Source organism: Triticum urartu, chromosome 2A, assembly GCF_056163025.1.
Source record: "Triticum urartu cultivar PI428250 chromosome 2A, HENAU_Tu73, whole genome shotgun sequence".
NCBI classification, from domain to species: domain Eukaryota; kingdom Viridiplantae; phylum Streptophyta; class Magnoliopsida; order Poales; family Poaceae; genus Triticum; species Triticum urartu.
In genome coordinates this window covers 675,952,398-675,974,371 of record NC_141874.1, presented here as the reverse complement: position 1 = coordinate 675,974,371, position 21,974 = coordinate 675,952,398, and the positions used below count along the sequence as shown (strand labels likewise).

General features: G+C 42.9%; 2 protein-coding genes across 13 annotated transcripts; one reads left to right on the top strand and one right to left on the bottom strand.

Annotated features, from left to right (window-relative positions):
- Positions 1–1,236: 1,236 nt before the first annotated feature.
- LOC125534019 (uncharacterized) lies at positions 1,237–5,715 on the top strand. Of its 4 annotated transcripts, none has more exons than XR_015617365.1 (13): positions 1,237–1,632; positions 1,717–2,028; positions 2,123–2,260; positions 2,363–2,452; positions 2,552–2,577; positions 2,671–2,712; positions 2,858–2,929; positions 4,076–4,165; positions 4,237–4,293; positions 4,426–4,482; positions 5,000–5,023; positions 5,062–5,152; positions 5,419–5,715. XR_015617365.1 is itself a non-coding variant. In XM_048697326.2 (13 exons), exons 1-12 carry the CDS (start codon positions 1,352–1,354, stop codon positions 5,100–5,102), a joined length of 1,230 nt encoding a protein of 409 aa, XP_048553283.2. In that variant the 5' UTR covers positions 1,237–1,351; the 3' UTR covers positions 5,103–5,142; positions 5,419–5,715. The 4 variants fall into 4 exon arrangements, 3 of the variants coding, with proteins under 3 accessions (XP_048553283.2, XP_048553282.2, XP_087400995.1); XM_048697326.2 differs by having other exon boundaries at positions 5,062–5,142; XM_048697325.2 differs by having other exon boundaries at positions 5,000–5,152.
- A 1,102-nt stretch (positions 5,716–6,817) lies between these two features.
- Positions 6,818–11,137, bottom strand: LOC125529068 (uncharacterized). Of its 9 annotated transcripts, none has more exons than XR_015617363.1 (7): positions 10,881–11,137; positions 9,183–10,515; positions 8,790–8,862; positions 7,851–8,689; positions 7,691–7,771; positions 7,432–7,572; positions 6,818–7,293 (listed from the first exon to the last, which is right to left on the bottom strand). XR_015617363.1 is itself a non-coding variant. In XM_087544865.1 (7 exons), the coding sequence occupies exons 4-7, from the start codon at positions 9,810–9,812 to the stop codon at positions 8,574–8,576; spliced, it is 339 nt and encodes a 112-aa protein (XP_087400991.1). In that variant the 5' UTR covers positions 9,813–9,869; positions 10,170–10,268; positions 10,359–10,515; positions 10,881–11,134; the 3' UTR covers positions 8,382–8,573. The 9 variants fall into 9 exon arrangements, 7 of the variants coding, with proteins under 7 accessions (XP_087400991.1, XP_087400992.1, XP_087400988.1 ...); XM_087544865.1 differs by lacking the exons at positions 6,818–7,293; positions 7,432–7,572; positions 7,691–7,771 and having other exon boundaries at positions 8,382–8,689; positions 9,183–9,254; positions 9,735–9,869; ... (1 more) ...; positions 10,359–10,515; positions 10,881–11,134; XM_087544866.1 differs by lacking the exons at positions 6,818–7,293; positions 7,432–7,572; positions 7,691–7,771 and having other exon boundaries at positions 8,382–8,689; positions 9,183–9,254; positions 9,735–9,839; ... (1 more) ...; positions 10,359–10,515; positions 10,881–11,134.
- Between the last annotated feature and the right edge of the window lie 10,837 nt (positions 11,138–21,974).

Genomic DNA, 21,974 nt, shown 5'->3' with positions numbered 1-21,974 from the left:
ACTCTCGGTAGCAACAACAAACACCATTGTAACCCCTTGCACGAGGTATCCCTTCATTATGAACAACCGAAACCAGCAGGACGTAGGGTATTTTTTTTGGAGGCTCGAATCTGGATAAACCCCTCATGTGACCTCCGATCCATGACTTCCAGTTGCGCTTGGCCCCCTACCGAGGGATCTAACAAAAATCTGCTCCGTCAAGAATCCATGGTGATTAGGCAACCAAATGGTTCAGTACCTTTCCTTGGGCCGGCTAGCCTCGTGGGCCGTACGCCCCCGTTTTTGACGGGGATCCACGAGGGATTCTGTGCAACCAAACAAGCCCTCAGAGTTTCCCTATCCCATTCATGAAGATCAACATGCACCGCCTTCGTCCAAGCCCATGCTAGCCTGGCTTTGTCCCATTCTGTGTGAACAACTTCATCACAGTTTCTCCCTTAAGCCACTGTGCTTCAAATTTCCTGCAGCTCCACTTCCTGAATTGATTACCGTCATAGTAATATGTATCCAATAATAACGGCCAGCGATTTGAATGTATATGATGTTTATGGACAATCGCTGCCAATGGGAATTTTGCCGACCAATATTCATTGTAAACAACTCGATCAAGTTTCTCGTGAATATAGATGGGAGAGCTTTATTGAATATCATGTATTATTCTTTCAGTATTAGAAGAACGCATTTGTGATGGGGCCGTTGCTTTTGTATCCTACGGTTGGTACTAAGGTATTGAATTTTAAATATTGATGTGCAGAATAAACTAAACATTTACATGTCAAAAGCATCTTGATGTATACAAAGAGTGATCGAAGACATCAATGACGGGCATTTTATGGATTGATATTGTCCATATTCATGTATGTTTGTGTGTACTATACATGGACATTCATCGTTTCACGCCATGTAAAATTTCCTATACGCCACAATAGGCACAAAGAAACCTTTCTTCAACTACATGGCGGTGGCTATTTCAAATCTTTTCATCTGTAGTAAGTATTAGTATATTAGTATATTCTATCAGTATATTATCATAAGCTTTTGTTGATTTTTTTAAATAATTGCCTTTTAACTAGTACTAGGATGCATGAGGAAATATCTTCATGTATGATGCACGTTCACGCTTATGCTGTACGACAATAAAAGCTAGAAATGCACGTGCATTTACCCTGTATATAAAAAGAAAATTATGAGACAGCATCTTCCGGCGTCGGCTAATAGAAAAATATTTGTCCCGACAGTGGAGGCAGGGAGCGGGAGCTGCCAAGAAGAAAAGTTGTCCCGGGAGCGGGCACCGGGCACCGGGAGGGGGGGCGAGACGCCCCGGTTGAGGAACGACGGTTGTGGGTCCCGCATGCCGTCCCGTCATATGCAAGGCGTCGCTCCCCCAATTCCTTGTTCCCCCAAATCCCTAGCGAGGCTCTGTGCTGCATTCGGCGCAATGGGACGGAAGGAGATCATGGAGCCCAGCATCGGCGGGCCAAAGGAGATCCGGGACCTCGTCAGCGGCAAGCAGATGGAGACCATTGGCCTCGGCAGCGGCAAGCTCCAGGACTATCCCTTGGTGAGGCGGCTCCGCAACCGGCGGCTCCTCACCTACCTCTGGCTCCAGGGCTTCGACGCCGCCTACGACAGGTACGCACCCCCGCCCGCCCGCCCGCACGCCGGCCCGCCGTTTCCTTGCTGTTTAACGCAACCCCCGCCGCGTACGCAACGCAGCGTTGTGCATGAGTCGGGTGTGCAGATGAGCAGGCTACATCTGCGGCAGCTGCTGATCCGGGGCCAGTGGAGAGAGGCCATCAAGTACATAACGCGCTTCCTGCCGCCGGCCGTTGATCGGGGCGTCGAGACCCGTTCCCTCCTCATCTTCCTCCACGCGCTCTGGTCCCTGGCAAACGTCGCCGGGTGCTCAGCGGGCGGCTTCGCGAACCAGTCCGTGCACCGCGACCTCAGCTTCCTCAAGTCCATTTGCAGTCGCAGCGCCAAGCTCGCCTCCATCCTCCAATACACACTCCACTCGCCGCAATTTAGGTACATTACGTACTACCTAATATATTATTTCGAGACACTGTTCTAGTACTTGTCATTGTTGAGCCTCAGATCAATCCTATTCCTGTCTGTGTAGGGCGTCCCTGAACTGGATACTGGTGAGGGAGAAGGCATCGTTCATTGCCGATGACTTGGCTCTTGAGAGTCCTGAGTTGAGACGCAAGTTGCTATTGCCCGGCGGCCCAGGTCTCCCGCAGGACTTGTTTCCCATCAGGTGGGTTCCTGTATTCATTCATCCAATCTTTCACTGTTCGAGTATCAACTGAGTACATATCAATCTGATCTCCCCCATATATGATCATTTTTGATTTGCTAGTCCCCTTCGTCCAAGGCGCCACTGGACGCAACAATTCCCGCGGCCAAAGCCGGAGGCTATTGCCAAGTGCTATCTCAAGAGGAGGAGGAGGTATTTAGAACTTGATTAATTATCATCAGATGAAACCCAGTTCCACAGTGCTGTCTCTGAGTTTCACTTGCATTCACACATTTTCCTTGATTCTTGCAGCCTGCCCTCTGCAAGCCCACTTTATGGTATGAACATCTTGGCATAATATCAACATCGACCCCTCTCTCCTTACCTCAGCATATGTGCGGCAGTTAATGTTTGAATGTTTTGAATTGCAGGATTGCCCGATAATGCAGTCAGCCGGGTGTCAGATCTTATTGGTAAAAACTAGTCCCTGACCATCTAATTCCAGTTTGTAAACAACATATCTGATAATATATATTTTTCTGCTGTTGCTTTGTCTGCTGATATCCCTTTGATTATGTGAGTTCGTGTGTGCTGATAAACTCACTTGATAACATTTAGAGGGGTGTTTAAAAGCCGGTAAACTTCCGGAGCTCCATCGAGGGAACCCACTTCAATCAAATGCAAAGGAAGGTAATTCAATTAATGCATAGTTCTGTTACCCTTAGATTACACTGTACAAAGTTAGATTGGGGCATTTATGTAACGCATCTTACTTTGATGCCTCGTACTCCCTCCGTCCTAAAATAAGTGTCACTGATTTAGTACAACTTTTGTCACTTTTTTGGGGATGGAGGGAGTATCTTGCTTGTCAATTTTCTTGTTTGTGTTTGTTACAAACCACTGTCTCTGCTCTTACTGTACATATTTTATTGTTGTTGCTTTTGAGTTGCTAGGCTAGGTTTATGCTTGGGATATTTCATTGAAGTGGCTCATACACCATGTAGTCTCAAGCTACATTTTGTTGAGCTTGTCCCTCGCTTTTTTCTTCCTAAGCTCATCGTTTGCCAAACACCTCCTAAGTTCCGTTTTCTTCTTCTTTTTTTCCATGTTCAGATGTTACATAATGTTATATCACTTGGGCATATTATGCACATGGACGTATTAATTCATAATAGCACTCACATGGAGCAGCCTCCTCAAAGCTGGACGTTGTTCTATGTTATCGCTTATCAATGGCTGGCAACCTGCATTTCTAACTGCTCAACTGAGTTAATCTGTGAAATCATACTTCTTTGGAAATATTTAGATGTGCTAGTGAGGATCTGTTTCTACCATTGATAATGTGATAGATGACATGATATGCTTTAGAAGATTTAGGCTAGAAACATCTCCCCTAAGTCTTCCATTATGTTGCATACTAATTCTCATTAGTGCACTACATACTGGGCTTCATGTTGATTGTTGTATTTTTAAGTGCCCACCTCATGCTACTTCAAACGAACTTGTAACACCTCTGGTACAACACTTCTGCAAACCATGTTTGGTACTGTGACGAGTCCTGCTAAAAACACTGGGACCTTATTGTTTAGTTGGAACTTGTAACAACTTTTTTAGAAAATGTTCAAATGTGCTAGTGAGGGGCTATTTATATTATACCATTGATAATGTGATAGATGAAACTATATGCTTTAGAAAATTTACGCTAGAAATATCTCCCCTTAAGTCTTCTGTTATGTTGCATAATAATTCTCATAGATGCACTACTTACTGGGCTTCATGTTGTTTGTTGCATTTTGAAGTGCCGAGCTGTTGCCACTTCTAACGAACTTGTTGCAGGTGCTTCTGGGACTTCACTTCTGCAGACCATGTTTGGTACTGTGACAAGTTCTTCTAAAAACACTGGGACCTCATCAGTGACAAATGCAGGTAAATGGTTGGAACTTGGAGCACAGTGCTTGGTGGCATGTTGTCGTTTCTAACTGCAAAATTCGTTTCAGGTGCTCCAACTTCCATAGGTCAGCCCTGTCCTTGGTGCTCATCGGTTGCAAATTCAGGTGAAGTTTTTAAAATCTTTCAACCCTAGAATGGTTCAGTGAACACCAAATGAACCAATCAAGGGGCTATGAGCATTGTGTATAACTCTTCACAGGTGCTGAGCATTGTTTATAAGTTATAACTCTTCACAGGTGCTGCGGTCTCACAGCCTATTAAAATCCCTTGGATCACATCTGCCACAAATGCAGGTAAATTAACTGAATATGTTTTCATGCCATATAGGAACTCCATCTGCACATATTGATACCTGAAATTCTTAGTTGTCACTTGTCAGAGAAACTCCATCACCGATAATAATATTCAACCTGCTGTGTTTTATAACCACCATATTGATATTCTGCTGTCCTCGCACCTCTTGGTTTCTGTGGCAAACTATTTTCCGAAAGTGTGGAGTTTTCTTACTCTTGCATTTATCAGCTGTTTTATTACTTCTACTTGTGTATTTCCATAATAGTTGCACGATTGTACTTGCATCTGGGAGCTGATAAGCATTATGTATCACAAATCGAATCATGCAAGTGCTCATTTTTATAGTATAGATCTAGCTAATGTTCCACGTCTCATAAAAAAACATAGTTGAGTTTAGCCTCTTGATTTTTGATCTAAAAGGCCCTTCCGACACATTTTGAAATGTCGAGTGTTAAGAGAACATTATGTGTAAAAATATTGATAATACTTACTCTGTTGATATTGATGCTTGGGCAGCCCCTATCAAGTGTTTGAGACAAGATGGTTGGTGTACCAACAGTGCTACTCAAGGTTCTGCTGGAAGAGGAAAGAATTCAGGAGAAGATTTGATGACTTTTGAGGAAGATGGTCCTGATAGGAAAAGGCAACGGACAAAACTGGTAGTGCTTGGTATAAATGGCCATTTTTTTCACTCTATAGTTTCCTGCCAGAATATCCATCTAGGTTGCACTTTCACCAGTTCTTTTACTGAAGAATGTACTGGTCCCTGATTTCTTTCTTGCCAAGTACTTGAGCACTCACCAATAGGTTTTACCTTCTCCATTTCACGAATAATATCAGCACCTTTCAAGCTGGGTACTGCATTTTTTTCTGGCAAAAGTGCAGCTGGCTATTTGGACACTATTAACTTGCTGTGAGTACTTGTTGGAGTGCAGGAGTTGGTGACTGAAGTGGAAGCTAGATCTTGCAGCGCCAACTTGACGGCTTACTGAGCGGGCACTCCATGGAGTCGATTTGCTGCCAGATTGTGTTGGAGCATCGAGCTGTATTATGTTATCGACTTGATGAGACTTGCAAGTCTCCTAGCTAGAATTACTTTTAGTAGCGTTATGTTATCACCTGTGACATTGCAAGTTTGCAACTGTGTTTCCAAGTGCTCGCTGTCCTGTGTTACGTTTAAGTGGATCGTGAATCAGACCTAAATCAGATAATGCTGCAGTGTTATGTTATCATCGACCATGTCAGCTCTTTCGTGTTTCATTTGGAGATCTGATAGACATACATTAAAAACAAATGTTTTCCTGATGAACGTTTGATAGACCATGTTGTTAACTCATTCTGTTTTAACATTATTTTCTGAGGTACAGTCTGTTTTGATGTGGGTGTGGATGATGATGATGAGTTTCAAAAGTAAAGTACAGTTATCCCTGTATTGTTCGGAGGGGAGCCAAGAATGCTTGTTTTCTACTCCCTCCGTCCTGAAACATAAGAACGTTTCTTAAGCTAACATTGCTCGGAAAATATTCTTATATTATGGAATGGAGGGAGTAATTTTCTATGATTTGTAAGATCTTAGCTTTGCAACCCCAATTTTAGCAGGTGATGATATTTATTGTTTGCTGAACGGGGGGCACATTTTTTTTACGTGGAACGGGCATGTTGATTGCCTGGACTCTGTAGATGCTGGAAGGTCTGATGCTACGTTGATCACGTGACACGCGTGCTCTTTTTTTCTTTCTTTTTTTCTTCTGATGTCCAGGGTTGTATATATACAGACTTAAAGGCAGCAAGCCACGTGCCAAATGCCAATCTTTGCTCCGGCGGTCCATCTGATATCATATCAGCCTGCCTATCACGCTGGCAGCAGACCTGCTCAAACCTCCGGCTCGCGTTATCTTCAGCTCCAACCCAGAGCAAGCGACGGCATCCCAATGCAAAGCACTGGTGGTGAGCCTACAACAACACCTGAGAAGGTTTTGCATTTACGAACTCCTTAATCGTGCACAAGCTGCATCAGTTATCCCCCCTTGATTTAATAAAAAAGAAAAATGAAAACATCGTCTGTCCCTCACATGATCAGGACCAATCGCAACAATAACCGGCACTTATCTTTTACAGTATAAACAACCCAAAGAAGAGCATGCGCATGCTATTATCATTCCGCACAGGTGATGATCAATAGAGAATGGCTAGAGCCTAGAGATGATAGGCACAACTTAACCATGGAACACCGAACAAATGCAGGGAAGTAAAGCAGCAACCAATAGCTGATAAGAATCACAGCTTTGCAATTCAAATGGTCACTGGAACCATCCATCCTGCACCCAAGTCAACTTCCGGTACAAGTTTTCCATCCAAGGAGAGATAAAACTAAAGAGTGGTCACTGGAACCATCCATCATGCGCCTAAGTCACACTTCTGTTACAAGTTTCCGATCCAAGTAGAGATGAAGCTAAGTAACCGACAGTGTTTCCATCACCATCCGATGCACCAAGAAACCGGTAAAGCAATTTTGCGTGAAAATGCCATAAACATGCATGATGATCAATGTAACTCATCAGGATTCGGATCGGACAAGTTTCATGAGGCACAGTATTGGTGGCATCAGTTCTCTTGCTGAGCGTCCTCAGGGGTTGGACTCCTTGCTTCTTTCCGATTAGGAGCTGCATTGTGAGGATCCGCAAAGGCATCCAGATCCAGATACAAGATCGTATCATCATATGCACACATATCAGTGAAATTGGCTTCAAAAGGACGAGCTCCAGGATTCACGTCCGAGTGCAGAAATGTGGAAAGATAAGTATCCATATCTGTATGTAGTACACATATAATAGAGAAAGAAACTCTGTGAGAAGAGCACACAGAGCTCCGTAAGGATCAACAGCAAGATCCATGGTTTTCCCCATGGTTATTGCAGGAGAAGAAAACTGTGGGAGGACCATGCATACCTTCATAAACATTCCTCTCTTGATGACTATTTGTTTCAAAAGAAGTGCTTGCTGTAGGAACTTGCACAACTTCATAAGGAGGCCCATGTGTTGCCGTACCAAACGTTATGTTTGCTGCAGAAGAAGCGGCGGTGGGAGGACCTGTTATAAGAAAATTGCATTCATAAGGAATCCCATCTGTTGCAGGATAAGTCTCTGTTAGAGGACCAAACTAGCACGGTTGTTGCAGGACAAGGAAATATGGGAGGAGCATTCATACCTTCATCATGATTCGCCTGCTGATAAACATTGGTTGCAGGAGCTAGCGAAGATTCATAAGCATTACCATATGCAGTAGCTGCTGCAAGACAAGTCTCTGTTAGAGGACCAAACTAGCACGGTTGTTGCAGGACAAGGAAATGTGGGAGGAGCATTCATACCTTCATCATGATCCCCCTGTTGATAAACATTGGTTGCAGGAGCTAGCCAAGATTCATAGGCATTACCATATGCAGTAGCTGCTGCAGGACAAGTCTGTTAGAGGACCAAAATAGCATGGTTGCTGCAGGAGAAAGAAATGTGGGAGTAGCATACAGCATACATACCTACAACCACTACAACAAGACCCCTCCTATAGCAACGATTTTTTCCGTATCTAAAAGTCCATATATGCGTTGTTAGTGTATTTACCAACGCTTTGGGATGCATAGCCTTATCCAGTGTTGCTAGCGCATAGTGCAACGCTTATAGTGCCGTTGGTAAAGGGGCCGTTGCAAGAGTACAACAGATAAAATAGACTTGTGCAACACTTTTATACGTTGGTGCTTAATGTACAGGAATCAAAATCCCATTGCTTGGCAACAAAGAATTTGCAACGGTTAATTGTTGACACATATGATGTGAATAATATTATTTTTTTATATATAATGTCAGCATCTAAATTAATGCTCCATGAAGAGAAACCATGAAAATATTATTCACGGGAAGAAGAAATCATATACTTAATAAAATTGTTGGATTACAATAGTGATTATTACAGCAGGAACATCATCTAATGTGATGTATAATCTAAATATTTTCTTGATAGCAAACTTAAACTAAAAGCATCCATCACATCCCTACAACTTATCTAAAACTTAACCGAGGAACATCATCCCTACAACTTAACTAAAACTGAAAGCATCCAGCATCATCATCATCATCACGAACAGGAACATCATTATCGTCATTGCAGTATACTTGCCACACACCCATATAATCCTCCATTTATCTTTTGAATCTACAAACAAAAAACAAAATGAACTGTTAACTCCAGAAACTCATCTACACTAGCTGAATACTATGTACTTCCTCTAGTAAATCGCTGTGAAGAAACTCACCTTGTGAGATCAAATATGAAGTAGTATTAGTAAATGTCAAGTTCATCCTCTCCTCTGCTTGCATGCCACATACCTGCACTGGTACACATGCTAATTAGCTCAAGTAAATAGTTCTTTGAAACTAAAAACAAACCATGATAATTTGTGTGTTGTAAATACAATAGAACAACAAGTGTTTTTTGTGATACATAGTGACATCCATTTTACAAATGGCATAGATAATGATGAGCAAATATTTTGTGGGCGACAAACAACTCTGGACCCAGAAAAGGAGGATTGCAAATCAATAGTGTGTATACTGTTATAGGAAAATCTTATTGGGCAAACCAAACTAATTTATATTGAAATTGCTAAAATAGTAACTAATTTATAGTGGAATGGCTAAAAGAGTACCTTAATCTTATAGGGACAACTTGTAGGTGCGTATTTCCTTGCAGTGCATTTCATGAGTACAGGCTCATAGTACTGAAAAATAGTAGTACATCACAGGTCAATCCTTGTATTTAGTTTGTTCTTTCCCTTTCCGTATGGAATTTGCAAAATAAAAACGTCTGTTCCATCCATATTTCATACATATAATAGGCAGAATAGAACTTGTTCCTGACTTTTAATGAGGAATAGTACCCGAAAAAATACATCTATAGAAGCACCGTGTCCTGAACTAATGATAACCACAATACCAATATCCTTGTTAGTTGAAAAAGGTAAACTTCTAATACAAAAATATTTCCCATGATTTTTTAAACAGGATACATGGAGATACCATGTTACCACAAAGGCAGTAAAAAAGATAATACAATTATGCTTTATTTGGTCTGAGAGTGCATACGAATATAGCATATAGTTTGTATTGGCCACTATACTGGGATAACAATACAACAGCTCCCAACTGTAACAGAAGTACCTATATTATTTTTGGGAACTAAGGGAAAGCATCTAACTTACCGCCAAATAGTGGTTGAAATATTCATCATTTGGTACTAAAAACACCTTGTTGATGATATAGTCATACATAATAATCATATCTGACTATCAGAACTTGAAGATCAGCTTTTATTTCAGAAGGGAAAAGACAACAATCTGTAAGTATAAATCAATAAGTAACCATTAAAAAGGAAAATAAATAATTCTGCTCAGTTTCAAAGCCAACATGGTATTACATAAGAAACCATATACATACCGTCATACCCTACCTGCAGTATGCGTACTACAAGCCATGTAGACTAAGTTAAGATGTACAATTGTAAAAGCCATGTATATATAGTTCGTGATATTGAACTTGAATTACAATCGCTTATATGTTGTGTTAAATTAATTGGTGCGCTTTATTGTTGTTTAAAGCATATCAATTTGCATAATATAGAGAGGCTCGATTATTACCCCTGCTGGAAATGTTATTGGACGAAAACGACATCAGAAAGGCAGGAAGGCACATGAATGAATCAGCATTCGTGCGCGTACTTTGCTGAAACTGGGCACCTCCAGAAAGCGATGAATTGCCATCAGTCACCAAAGAGCTAACACCAATGCTTCGGCCAGAGGAATTTGTAGTACTGACTGGAAAGCTACCATTCATGTCCCTGGGAACAAGTCCAAGGTTGGAGCATGGGGCGCCGGACATGGAGGTCAGCAGTGTTGAACTGAACCACCACCTTGAAGACTGTTGCTTAATAGGATAGAACGTCACTGGAATATAGCAAGGATCTTCCGATATTTTTGCTAGAAGCTGCAAAGTGTAATTATCATTAAGACTTTGACGTAATGCAAGCGAATCAAGAAAATAGTCACCACAAAATTTCTTGACCAATGAGCTTATGAACCAACAGTCCCAGGACGCCTAATTCTAAGTTACTAACTTCTAAGTCTCAAAAATCAAGAGGACTCGTTTCAGGACATCAGAGATAAAAATAACCATCATCGAAAAGCAAGTGTCAATCCAATCTAGAGATAACACAAATAGAGAGGAAACGGGGCAAGAGAAGTAGACAGGGACAAGATATTTCATTTGAATTACATACTAGCACATGGATACAGCCAAGGCAAAGAACGTGCAGACTTGGTGGGAAGGTTTGAGCCTGTTCATGGCCTTACCTTGGATTCACCGTTGGCCGCAGGGGAGCGGTGTTGAGGGGCGGCGCGCCGGGATCCAGGGCCGCAGGGGAGTGGTGATGAGGGATTGCACGCCGGGATGGAGGGTCGCAGGGGAGTGGTGAGGGGCGGCGTGCCGGCATGTAGGTCGCTGCCGCGCAAAGGAGTCGCAATGCGTGATGAGGGCCGGCGGCCGTCGTGGGAGGAGAGGACTGGAGAGGAATAGCGGAGGCTGGGGACAAGGAGGAAAGACCTAGACTAATCCTGAAAGCCAACTTGGGCCGGGCTAGACAAAAGGCTGGGTTAGTGTGTTGGGCTGGGAGTATGTACAAAGATGGGTCACGAGCAAGTCTACAACGCATATGCTACAATGCTTATATGCGTCTCTTTTGTGAATTTTGCAACATACACTCAAAACGTTGTACAATATGTGTTGCTTTACAAAGGGTATCCTTGTAGTGAACATGATCCAACTGTTGATTAACATTGGTTGCAGGAGCTAGCGAAGATTCATAAGCATTACCATAGGCAGTAGCTGCTGCAGGACAAATCTCTATTAGAGGACCAAACTAGCACGGTTGTGCAGGAAAAGGAAATGTGGGAGGAGCATACATACCATCATGATGCATTTGCTGATAAACGTTTGTTGCAGGAGCTTGCCAAGATTCATTAGGATTACCATACACAGTAGCTACTGCAGGAAAAGTCCTGGTTAAAGTGTCAAGCATTGTGTTGTTTCTCCATTGGCTCTACTGGCTTTGGACCTCTCTTTGCTGGCTCATGGAGGGCTGATTCCAGGGCTCCACACTGTTTGAGACCAAAGGGTACGGCAGCACCTGCTGCTCAGCCTGTGGCAACTCCAGGGACAAATGCTCCTTGTGCAGCCTATCTTCAGTAATAACAGTTGATCCCATCTTTGCAAATAGTTCAAACAACTGTAACCGCGCATCATCAAGTGCAGCAGGGTTGCCATGCATGTCCTTGAGCTTAAGCGCAATGGACCTCCCTTGACGGAGCAACTCTGAAAATGATTTGTTTTCATCCAAAGTGACACGGCCACCATCGTTCTTCCCTGCCCTGCTTGATTCAGCAGCAGCCATTTGTTTCCCAGCATGAGGCTTGTTCCACTTCCTCTTCTTACTGGACATGCCAGCAGTATTCACTTGCTGTAGTATCCTCTCTGCAGCAACATTCAACACATTTCCAGATTCTTGCACAAATGTTTGTGCCACAAGGGGAGCACTTCTTTTCTGCACATCGGCTGCGACATTCTTACATTTTCCCACATGGGACTGAAAAAATTTGTTTGGCTTGGTGTTGAAAACATCCTGGCACATTAGACATCGGAACTTCTTACGTTCTGGTAATGAGAACACATATGGATGATATGGACTGGGTGAAGCTCTCGGTTTACATGGGTACCTAAAGATGGAAAATGGCATAGTTAATGGCAAGGCCATGGAAATGACGCAAGGGAAAAACAATGGTAACACCGAGATAACAATGCAAGTAGCAATATACTTACTCAAATATGTTTGTGCAGTATAACCTCAGATGGTCAGTAATTGCAATTAAGAGAGCATCTGGATCAGCTGTCAACTCCCTACGCACACATGGAGTCAAACAGAATATTTAATCCAGAAATTGAGCACAACAAAAATTCAGAATTAGAGCATAGGTACAAAATTGAAAGATAAAGCACAAATAATTACTTCTTGCCATGTATCCACAAAGAGATATCCTTTATGGTGTCATTAAGAAAAATGGTATTGGTGAAATCAGTCTTCAACCCCTCTAATGGTTTCACTTTCGAATTGAAATACTGAAGAAGTGTATCACCATCAGAACCTCCTTCCTTCAATCCCAGCAATTCTGCTTTGCGGCACAGAAGGTATAGATACGGATGCTGGTCATTACCAATAAGTAGTCTGATATAATTCTCAAGTTGTGCCCATCTATTCTCGTTTACTAAATTCTGGGCAAAGGCGATGTCAAATCTGCAAATTACAGGCTTAATTACACATAAGATCAATGTTGATTAACAAAAATCTGCAAATAATACAAGTTGAAGTTCACATGACACTAGTAGAAAACAGGGCTTTGGTCCAGGCCGGGTCAGCCCATTAGTCTCGGTTCAGTCCAGAACCGGGACCAATGGGGGCATTGGTCCCGGTTCGTGAGCCCAGGGGGCCGGCCGGGCCACGTGGGCCATTGGTCCCGGTTCATCTGGACCTTTTGGTCCCGTTTGATGGGATGAACCGGGACTAATGGGCCTCGCTTCTGGCCCACAACCATTGGTCCCGGTTCGTGCCTCAAACCGGGACTAAAGATTAGACCTTTAGTCCCGGTTTGAGGCACGAACCGGGACTAATGAAAATGGGACCTTTAGTCCCGGTTCGTGCCACGAACCGGTACTAAAGGTTCCATTTTCAAACTCTACCCCCCCCTTGGATCGCCTTTTCAGTTTTTAAAAAAATAAAAGAAAATGATGGAAATGTCAAAAAAATAAAAGAAAATAAGTTTTCCATGTGATATGTGGTCTAGTTGTTGGGAAAATTTGCAAATGTGAATTTTGACTTTATTTGCAAAATCTCTCTGAAATTTGTAAAAATGGGCATAACTTTTGCCTACTAACTCGGATGAAAAAGTTTTTATATGAAAAATCATCTACTCGAAAGTTACACCCGAATTTAACGGGGGGAACCCCGTTAAACATTTTCAAAATCCTCAAAAACCTAATAGAAAAAAGTTACGGGGCTTTTAAGATCTAGAGTGAAAAAATCAAAAAAAATTCAAACAGTGGGCAAACAGTGGTCAAACAATGGTCAAACTAATTATTCTAGAATATTAGTGTTACTAAATAATTATTGTTTTTTAAAACAATAGTCTCAAAATAAAACTATGAAATGTGTCACTTCATGCTCAAGCAAAATTCCTGAAGATTAATATGATTGACATCTTAGTATTGTCAGGAAAACAACAAGTACAGACTTGGAGCGAGGGAGAATAGAACCCGGAAGTTAAGCGTGCTCAGGCTGGGGGAGTGGGAGGATGGGTGACCGTTCGGGAAGTTAGATGATTTGGAATGATGAGGGATGATTAGAGGATAAATTGAGAAGTGATGAGGGGTGGTGATTACAGACTAGAGGTTAAAATAATTCAGAAATTTAAAAATAAAAAAAATCAAAAAAATTTAAATTTTTTTAAAAAAAATCATAAAATTTTCTTTAGTCCCGGTTGGCAATCAAAATCACGAAAACACTTTATGTTTTCTATGTTATATACTGCTGTAGCATGTACTGGTGTTCACGAATTACAGCTCATGTCTTACAGGATCGTATCCTTGAGAAAACAGCAGATGCATAATTATTTTCGAAATGCAAAAAAAAAGATTGGAACAATTAGCAAAGTTGAATTCATAAACTTTAAGATAAACACTTGAAGTAAATAAATGATGAGGGGTGATTAGAGGATAAATTGAGAAGTGATGAGGGGTGGTGATTACAGACTAGAGGTTAAAATAATTCAGAAATTTAAAAATAAAAAAAATCAAAAAAATTTAAAAAAAATCATAAAATTTTCTTTAGTCCCGGTTGGCAATCAAAATCACGAAAACACTTTATGTTTTCTATGTTATATACTGCTGTAGCATGTACTGGTGTTCACGAATTACAGCTCATGTCTTACAGGATCGTATCCTTGAGAAAACAGCAGATGCATAATTATTTTCGAAATGCAAAAAAAAAAGATTGGAACAATTAGCAAAGTTGAATTCATAAACTTTAAGATAAACACTTGAAGTAAATAAATGCAATGACTTATGCAAATTAAAGTGCAATAGCTCGGATAGAAATCATATAACCTTGGTAATGTCAACAAGCACAACCAAACAATTATGCAGAAGTAACAACATATTATTTATTTATTTGCAGGGAAAAGTAACAAATTATTAACACAAATGCTTCCATTAATATTCAGATCTTGTACAATAACAACTACACTAAGTATCAAGCATCCGTCAGGTACTAATAATAATACTGTATCTCTAGATAAGCAGATCCTCCCCAACGAAAATAAGTGTCTGAGTCAATTCTGGTGGCAAACGGCCTGTCTAAGGACTCCGTGTCGTGTGCAAGGCCCGGTTTAGGCATGATGGCCGAGCCAAGGCATGACATTTTCGAAACCCTAAAGAACAAATCGCCGCGGAGCACGGCTACTTGGGCTGCTCAGGTGTTGTAAATATTTTGGGCCGATGAGATTTGGCCCGTTTAGCCGTCGCCCGCGGCCTAGACAGGCTACGGCTGCTCATTGCCGTCGGCGTCGGCGTCTCCGCCGCTGCGGGAAACATTCTACACGCTCGCGCTCAAACCTGCCCTCGCAGTACCCACGCGCAAAAGCTGCTCCCTCCTCGACCTCGCTCCAGCCCCAACTCCGCCTCCATGCGCCGCCGACCAAGCGCGCAAAAGCTGCTCCCTACTCGCCCTCGCTCCATCCGACGCCCGCCACTGCATCCGGCGCCGAACTAGTCGCGCCTGATGATACACCACCCTAGCCTAGGGTTTAGGGAGGGGATTACCTTGTTGGTTCGACGGGGTCTCCTCCCCCTCCAGCGGCTGCAGCTGCGGCAGCATTATGTCCGGCCTCCATGGATTCCTCGCTCCACCCGCGCTCTGCTTTTCCCCCCAACGATCGCCTGCGCTTTCGAGGAACCAGAGAGAAGACGGGTGCGCGCTGCGCTGCGCTCCAGGGGAGAGAGACGGGGTATTGGGAGGCGCCGGATGTGCTGTGTCGTTGTGGTCGAGTGGCGAGGCGGAGGAGGCCCCGACGGCCAGCCAGGACGACTACGGAGGCTTCAGCTTTTACTTTCTGTAAATCGCATATACTAGTAGTACTACAAGACAAGAAGGATCGAGAAAGCAAAAAATGCACGCTAAAGTCGGCTCTGAACTCTTTTCTGCACCTGCAGCGGGCAGCGGCAATACCACCGCGGTCCGCGGAGGCATGGACTCAGAATCTCAGCCGCACCAACTGTTGCCAGATTGGCAAAAAAATCGTTCACGGCCTTTATTAGCCCTTCATCTTCCTTGATCACATTCACACAAGAGGACTAGAGTGTCCGCATTTCTTTTTGATCTCAGTCAAAATTTTCTTTTTTTGAAATTTTCACCGGGGAGGAGGGGGGGGGGGGGGGGGGGGGCTCAACCACCTGAATATAAAGGATAATTGGTTTGATGCCAACATTTGGCATTGCCAATACTTGGCAAGCCAACAATTGGCAATATTCAAAGTTGCCATAATTGACAACTTCTTGTGAGGTTGGCAAGTAAACTTGGTAACCAACCAAGCACTAGCCAATGTTTGGCATTTGTCAAATGTTGGCATGCCAATTTTTGGCATCAAACTAATCATGCTCATATTCCATCGAATTTGCCTAGAAGCCTCGCAGCTCCATACAAGATAGGTTCAAGCGAACCAGAATACACGGGGGAAACAAGAGGAGACACAACCAAAAAACACACACACGCATGCACGCACGCACACATCCAGCCGAACCTCCGGAAGACCCGCCGAGGAAAGGGCACAGAAGAAGGCCTTTTGAAGATCCGAAGCCGGACGCACCAACACTACCGACCGCCATTCCAAATATCATCAGCACAACCAGCAAGGAGGAGGACCTCAACTTACACCTTCATCTGACCAAGCAAGGAGAAGAGCCTTGAACGTTGGTCGGCTGGTTGCCACCCAACAGCACCCCGCAGAGGTAGAGGTGTGCCATATGGGAACGAGGTGATCCATTTGAAGGAAATATGCCCTAGAGGCAATAATAAAGTTATTATTTATTTCCTTATTTCATGATAAATGTTTATTATTCATGCTAGAATTGTATTAACCGGAAACATAATACATGTGTGAATACATAGACAAACAGAGTGTCACTAGTATGCCTCTACTTGACTAGCTCGTTAATCAAAGATGGTTATGTTTCCTAACCATAGACAAAGAGTTGTTATTTGATTAACGAGGTCACATCATTAGTTAAATGATCTGATTGACATGACCCATTCCATTAGCTTAGCACCCGATCGTTTAGTATGTTGCTATTGCTTTCTTCATGACTTATACATGTTCCTATGACTATGAGATTATGCAACTCCCGTTTGCCGGAGGAACACTTTGGGTGCTACCAAACGTCACAACGTAACTGGGTGATTATAAAGGAACATTACAGGTGTCTCCAAAGGTAGATGTTGGATTGGCGTATTTCGAGATTAGGATTTGTCACTCCGATTGTCGGAGAGGTATCTCTGGGCCCTCTCGGTAATGCACATCACATAAGCCTTGCAAGCATTGCAACTAATGAGTTAGTTGCGAGATGATGTATTACGGAACGAGTAAAGAGACTTGCCGGTAACGAGATTGAACTAGGTATTGGATACCGACGATCGAATCTCGGGCAAGTAACATACCGATGACAAAGGGAACAACGTATGTTGTTATGCGGTCTGACCGATAAAGATCTTCGTAGAATATGTAGGAGCCAATATGGGCATCCAGGTCCCGCTATTGGTTATTGACCGGAGACGTGTCTCGGTCATGTCTACATTGTTCTCGAACCCGTAGGCTCCGCACGCTTAAGGTTATGATGACAGTTATATTATGAGTTTATGCATTTTGATGTACCGAAGGTTGTTCGGAGTCCCGGATGTGATCACGGATATGACGAGGAGTCTCGAAATGGTCGAGACGTAAAGATTGATATATTGGAAGCCTATGTTTGGATATCGGAAGTGTTCCGGGTGAAATCGGGATTTTACCGGAGTACCGGGAGGTTACCGGAACCCCCCGGGAGCTATATGGGCCTTAGTGGGCTTTAGTGGAAAGGAGAAAGGGGCAGCCCAAGGTGGATGTGCGCCTCCCCCCTTCCCCTAGTCCTATTAGGACTAGGAGAGGTGGCCGGCCCCCTCTCTCTCTTTCCCCCCTCAAGGAATCCTATTCCAACTAGGATTGGGGGGGAATCCTACTCCCAGAGGGAGTAGGACTCTCCTGGCGCGCCCTCCCTTGGCCGGCCAGCCTCCCCCCTCTAGTCCTTTATATACAGAGGCAGGGCACCCCAAAGAACACACAAGTTGATCCACGTGATCTATTCCTTAGCCGTGTGCGGTGCCCCCAGCAACCATAGTCCTCGATAATACTGTAGCGGAGTTTAGGCGAAGCCCTGCTGCTGTAGTACATCAAGATCGTCACCACGCCGTCGTGCTGACGGAACTCTTCCCCGACACTTTGCTGGATTGGAGTTCGAGGATCGTCATCGAGCTGAACGTGTGCTCGAACTCGGAGGTGCCGTAGTTTCGGTGCTTGATCGGTTGGATCGTGAAGACGTACGACTACTTCCTCTACGTTGTGTCAGCGCTTCCGCAGTCGGTCTGCGTTGGGTACGTAGACAACTCTCTCCCCTCTCGTTGTTATGCATCACATGATCTTGCGTGTGCGTAGGAAATTTTATGAAATTACTACGAAACCCAACAGTGGCATACGAGCCTAGGTTATTTATGTTGATGTTATATGCACGAGTAGAACACAAGTGAGTTGTGGGCGATATAAGTCATACTGCCTACCAGCATGTCATACTTTGGTTCGGCGGCATTGTTGGACGAGACGACCCGGACCAACATTACGCGTACGCTTACGCGAGACCGGTTCCCCCGACGTGCTTTGCACATAGGTGGCTTGCGGACGACTGTCTCTCCAACTTTAGTTGAACCAAGTGTGGCTACGCCCGGTCCTTGCGAAGGTTAAAACGGAGTCTATTTGACAAACTATCGTTGTGGTTTTGATGCGTAGGTGAGATTGGTTCTTGCTTAAGCCCGTAGCAGCCACGTAAAACTTGCAACAACAAAGTAGAGGACGTCTAACTTGTTTTTGCAGGGCATGTTGTGATGTGATATGGTCAAGGCATGATGCTGAATTTTATTGTATGAGATGATCATGTTTTGTAACCGAGTTATCGGCAACTGGCAGGAGCCATATGGTTGTCGCTTTATTGTATGCAATGCAATCGCGATGTAATGCTTTACTTTATTACTAAACGGTAGTGATAGTCGTGGAAGCATAAGATTGGCAAGACGACAACGATGCTACGATGGAGATCAAGGTGTCACGCCGGTGACGATGGTGATCATGACGGTGCTTCGGAGATGGAGATCACAAGCACAAGATGATGATGGCCATATCATATCACTTATATTGATTGCATGTGATGTTTATCTTTTTATGCATCTTATCTTGCTTTGATTGACGGTAACATTATAAGATGATCTCTCACTAAATTATCAATAAGTGTTCTCCCTGAGTATGCACCATTGCCAAAGTTCGACGTGCCCAGACACCACGTGATGATCGGGTGTGATAAGCTCTACGTCCATCTACAACGGGTGCAAGACAGTTTTGCACACGCAGAATACTCAGGTTAAACTTGACGAGCCTAGCATATGCAGATATGGCCTCGGAACACGGAGACCGAAAGGTCGAGCGTGAATCATATAGTAGATATGATCAACATAACGATGTTCACCATTGAAAACTACTCCATCTCACGTGATGATCGGTTATGGTTTAGTTGATTTGGATCACGTGATCACTTAGAGGATTAGAGGGATGTCTATCTAAGTGGGAGTTCTTAAGTAGTCTGATTAATTGAACTTAAATTTATCATGAACTTAGTCCTGGTAGTATTTTGCAAATTATGTTGTAGATCAATAGCTTGCGTTGTTGCTTTCATATGTTTATTTTGATATGTTCCTAGAGAAAAATTGTGTTGAAAGATGTTAGTAGCAATGATGCGGATTGGATCCGTGATCTGAGGTTTATCCTCATTGCTGCACAGAAGAATTATGTCCTTGATGCACCGCTAGGTGACAGACCTATTGCAGGAGTAGATACAGATGTTATGAACGTTTGGCTAGCTCAAAATGATGACTACTTGATAGTTTAGTGCACCATGCTTAACGGCTTAGAATCGGGACTTCAAAGACGTTTTGAACGTCATGGACCATATGAGATGTTCCAGGAATTGAAGTTAATATTTCAAGCAAATACCCGAGTTGAGAGATATGAAGTCTCCAACAAGTTCTATAGCTAAAAGATGGAGGAGAATCGCTCAACTAGTGAGCATGTGCCCAGATTGTCTGAGTACTACAATCGCTTGAATCAAGTGGGAGTTAATCTTCCAGATAAGATAGTGATTGACAGAATTCTCTAGTCACCATCACCAAGTTAGTAGAACTTCGTGATGAACTATGATATGCAAGGGATAACGGAAACGATTCCCAAGCTCTTCGTAATGCGGAAATTGACGAAGGTAGAAATCAAGAAAAACATCAAGTGTTGATGGTAGACAAGACCACTAGTTTTAAGAAAAGGGCAGAGGGAAGAAGGGGAACTTCAAGAAGAACAGCAAGCAAGTTGCTGCTCAAGTGAAGAAGCCCATGTCTGGTCCTAAGCCTGAGACTAAGTGTTTCTACTGCAAAGGGACTGGTCACTGGAAGCGGAACTACCCCAAGTGATTGGCAGATAAGAAGGATGGCAAAGTGAACATAAGTATATTTGATATACATGTTATTGATGTGTACTTTACTAGTGTTTATAGCAACCCCTCAGTATTTGATACTAGTTCAGTTGCTAAGATTAGTAACTCGAAACGGGAGTTGCAGAATAAACAGAGACTAGTTAAGGGTGAAATGACGATGTGTGTTGGAAGTGGTTCCAAGATTGATATGATCATCATCGCACACTCCCTATACTTTCGGGATTAGTGTTGAACCTGAATAAGTGTTATTTGGTGTTTGCGTTGAGTATGAATATGATTTGATCATGTTTATTGTAATACGGTTATTCATTTAAGTAAGAGAATAAATTGTTGTTCTGTTTACATGAATAAAACCTTATATGGTTACACACCCAATGAAAATAGTTCGTTGGATCTCGATCGTAGTGATACACATAATCATAATATTGAAACCAAAAGATGCAAAGTTAATAATGATAGTGCAACTTATTTGTAGCACTGCCGTTTAGGTCATATTGGTGTAAAGCGCATGAAGAAACTCCATGCTGATGGGATTTTGGAATCACTTGATGCTTGCGAACCATGCCTTTTGGGCAAGATGACTAAAACGCCGTTCTCCGGAACAATGAAGCAAGCAACAAATTTGTTGGAGATCATACATACTAATGTATGTGGTCCGATGAATATTAAGGCTTGCAGCAGGTATCATTATTTTCTGACCTTCACAGATGATTTGAGCAGATATGGGGATATCTACTTGATGAAACATAAGTCTGAAACATTTGAACAGTTCAAAGAATTTCAGAGTGAAGTGGAAAATCATCGTGACAAGAAAATAAAAGTTTCTATGATATGATCGCAGAGGTAAAATATTTGAGTTACGAGTTTGGTCTTCAATTAAAACAATGTGGAATAGTTTCACAAACTCATGCCACATGGAACACCACAGCATAATGGTGTGTCCGAACGTCATAATCATACTTTATTGGATATAGTGCAATCTATGATGTCTCTTACCGATCTACCACTATCGTTTTGGGGTTATGCATTAGAGACAGCTGCATTACGTTAAATAGGGCACCATCTAAATCCGTTGAGACGACACCGTGTGAACTATGGTTTGGCAAGAAACCTAAGCTGTGGTTTCTTAAAGTTTGGGGTTGCGATGCTTATATGAAAAGGTTTCATCCTGATAAGCTCAAACTCAAATCGGAGAAGTGCGTCTTCATAGGATATCCAAAGGAAACTATTGGATACACCTTCTATCACAGATCCGAAGGCAAGACTTTTGTTGCTAAATTCGGAAACTTTCTGGAGAAGGAGTTTCTCTCGAAAGAAGTGAGTGGGAGGAAAGTAGAACTTGACGAGGTAACCGTACCTGCTCCCTTACTGGAAAGTAGTACATCACAGAAAACTGTTTCAGTGACACCTACACCAGTTAGTGAGGAAGCTAATGATAATGATCATGAAACTTCAGATCAAGATACTACTGCACCTCGTAGATCAACCAGAGTAAGATCCGCACCAGAGTG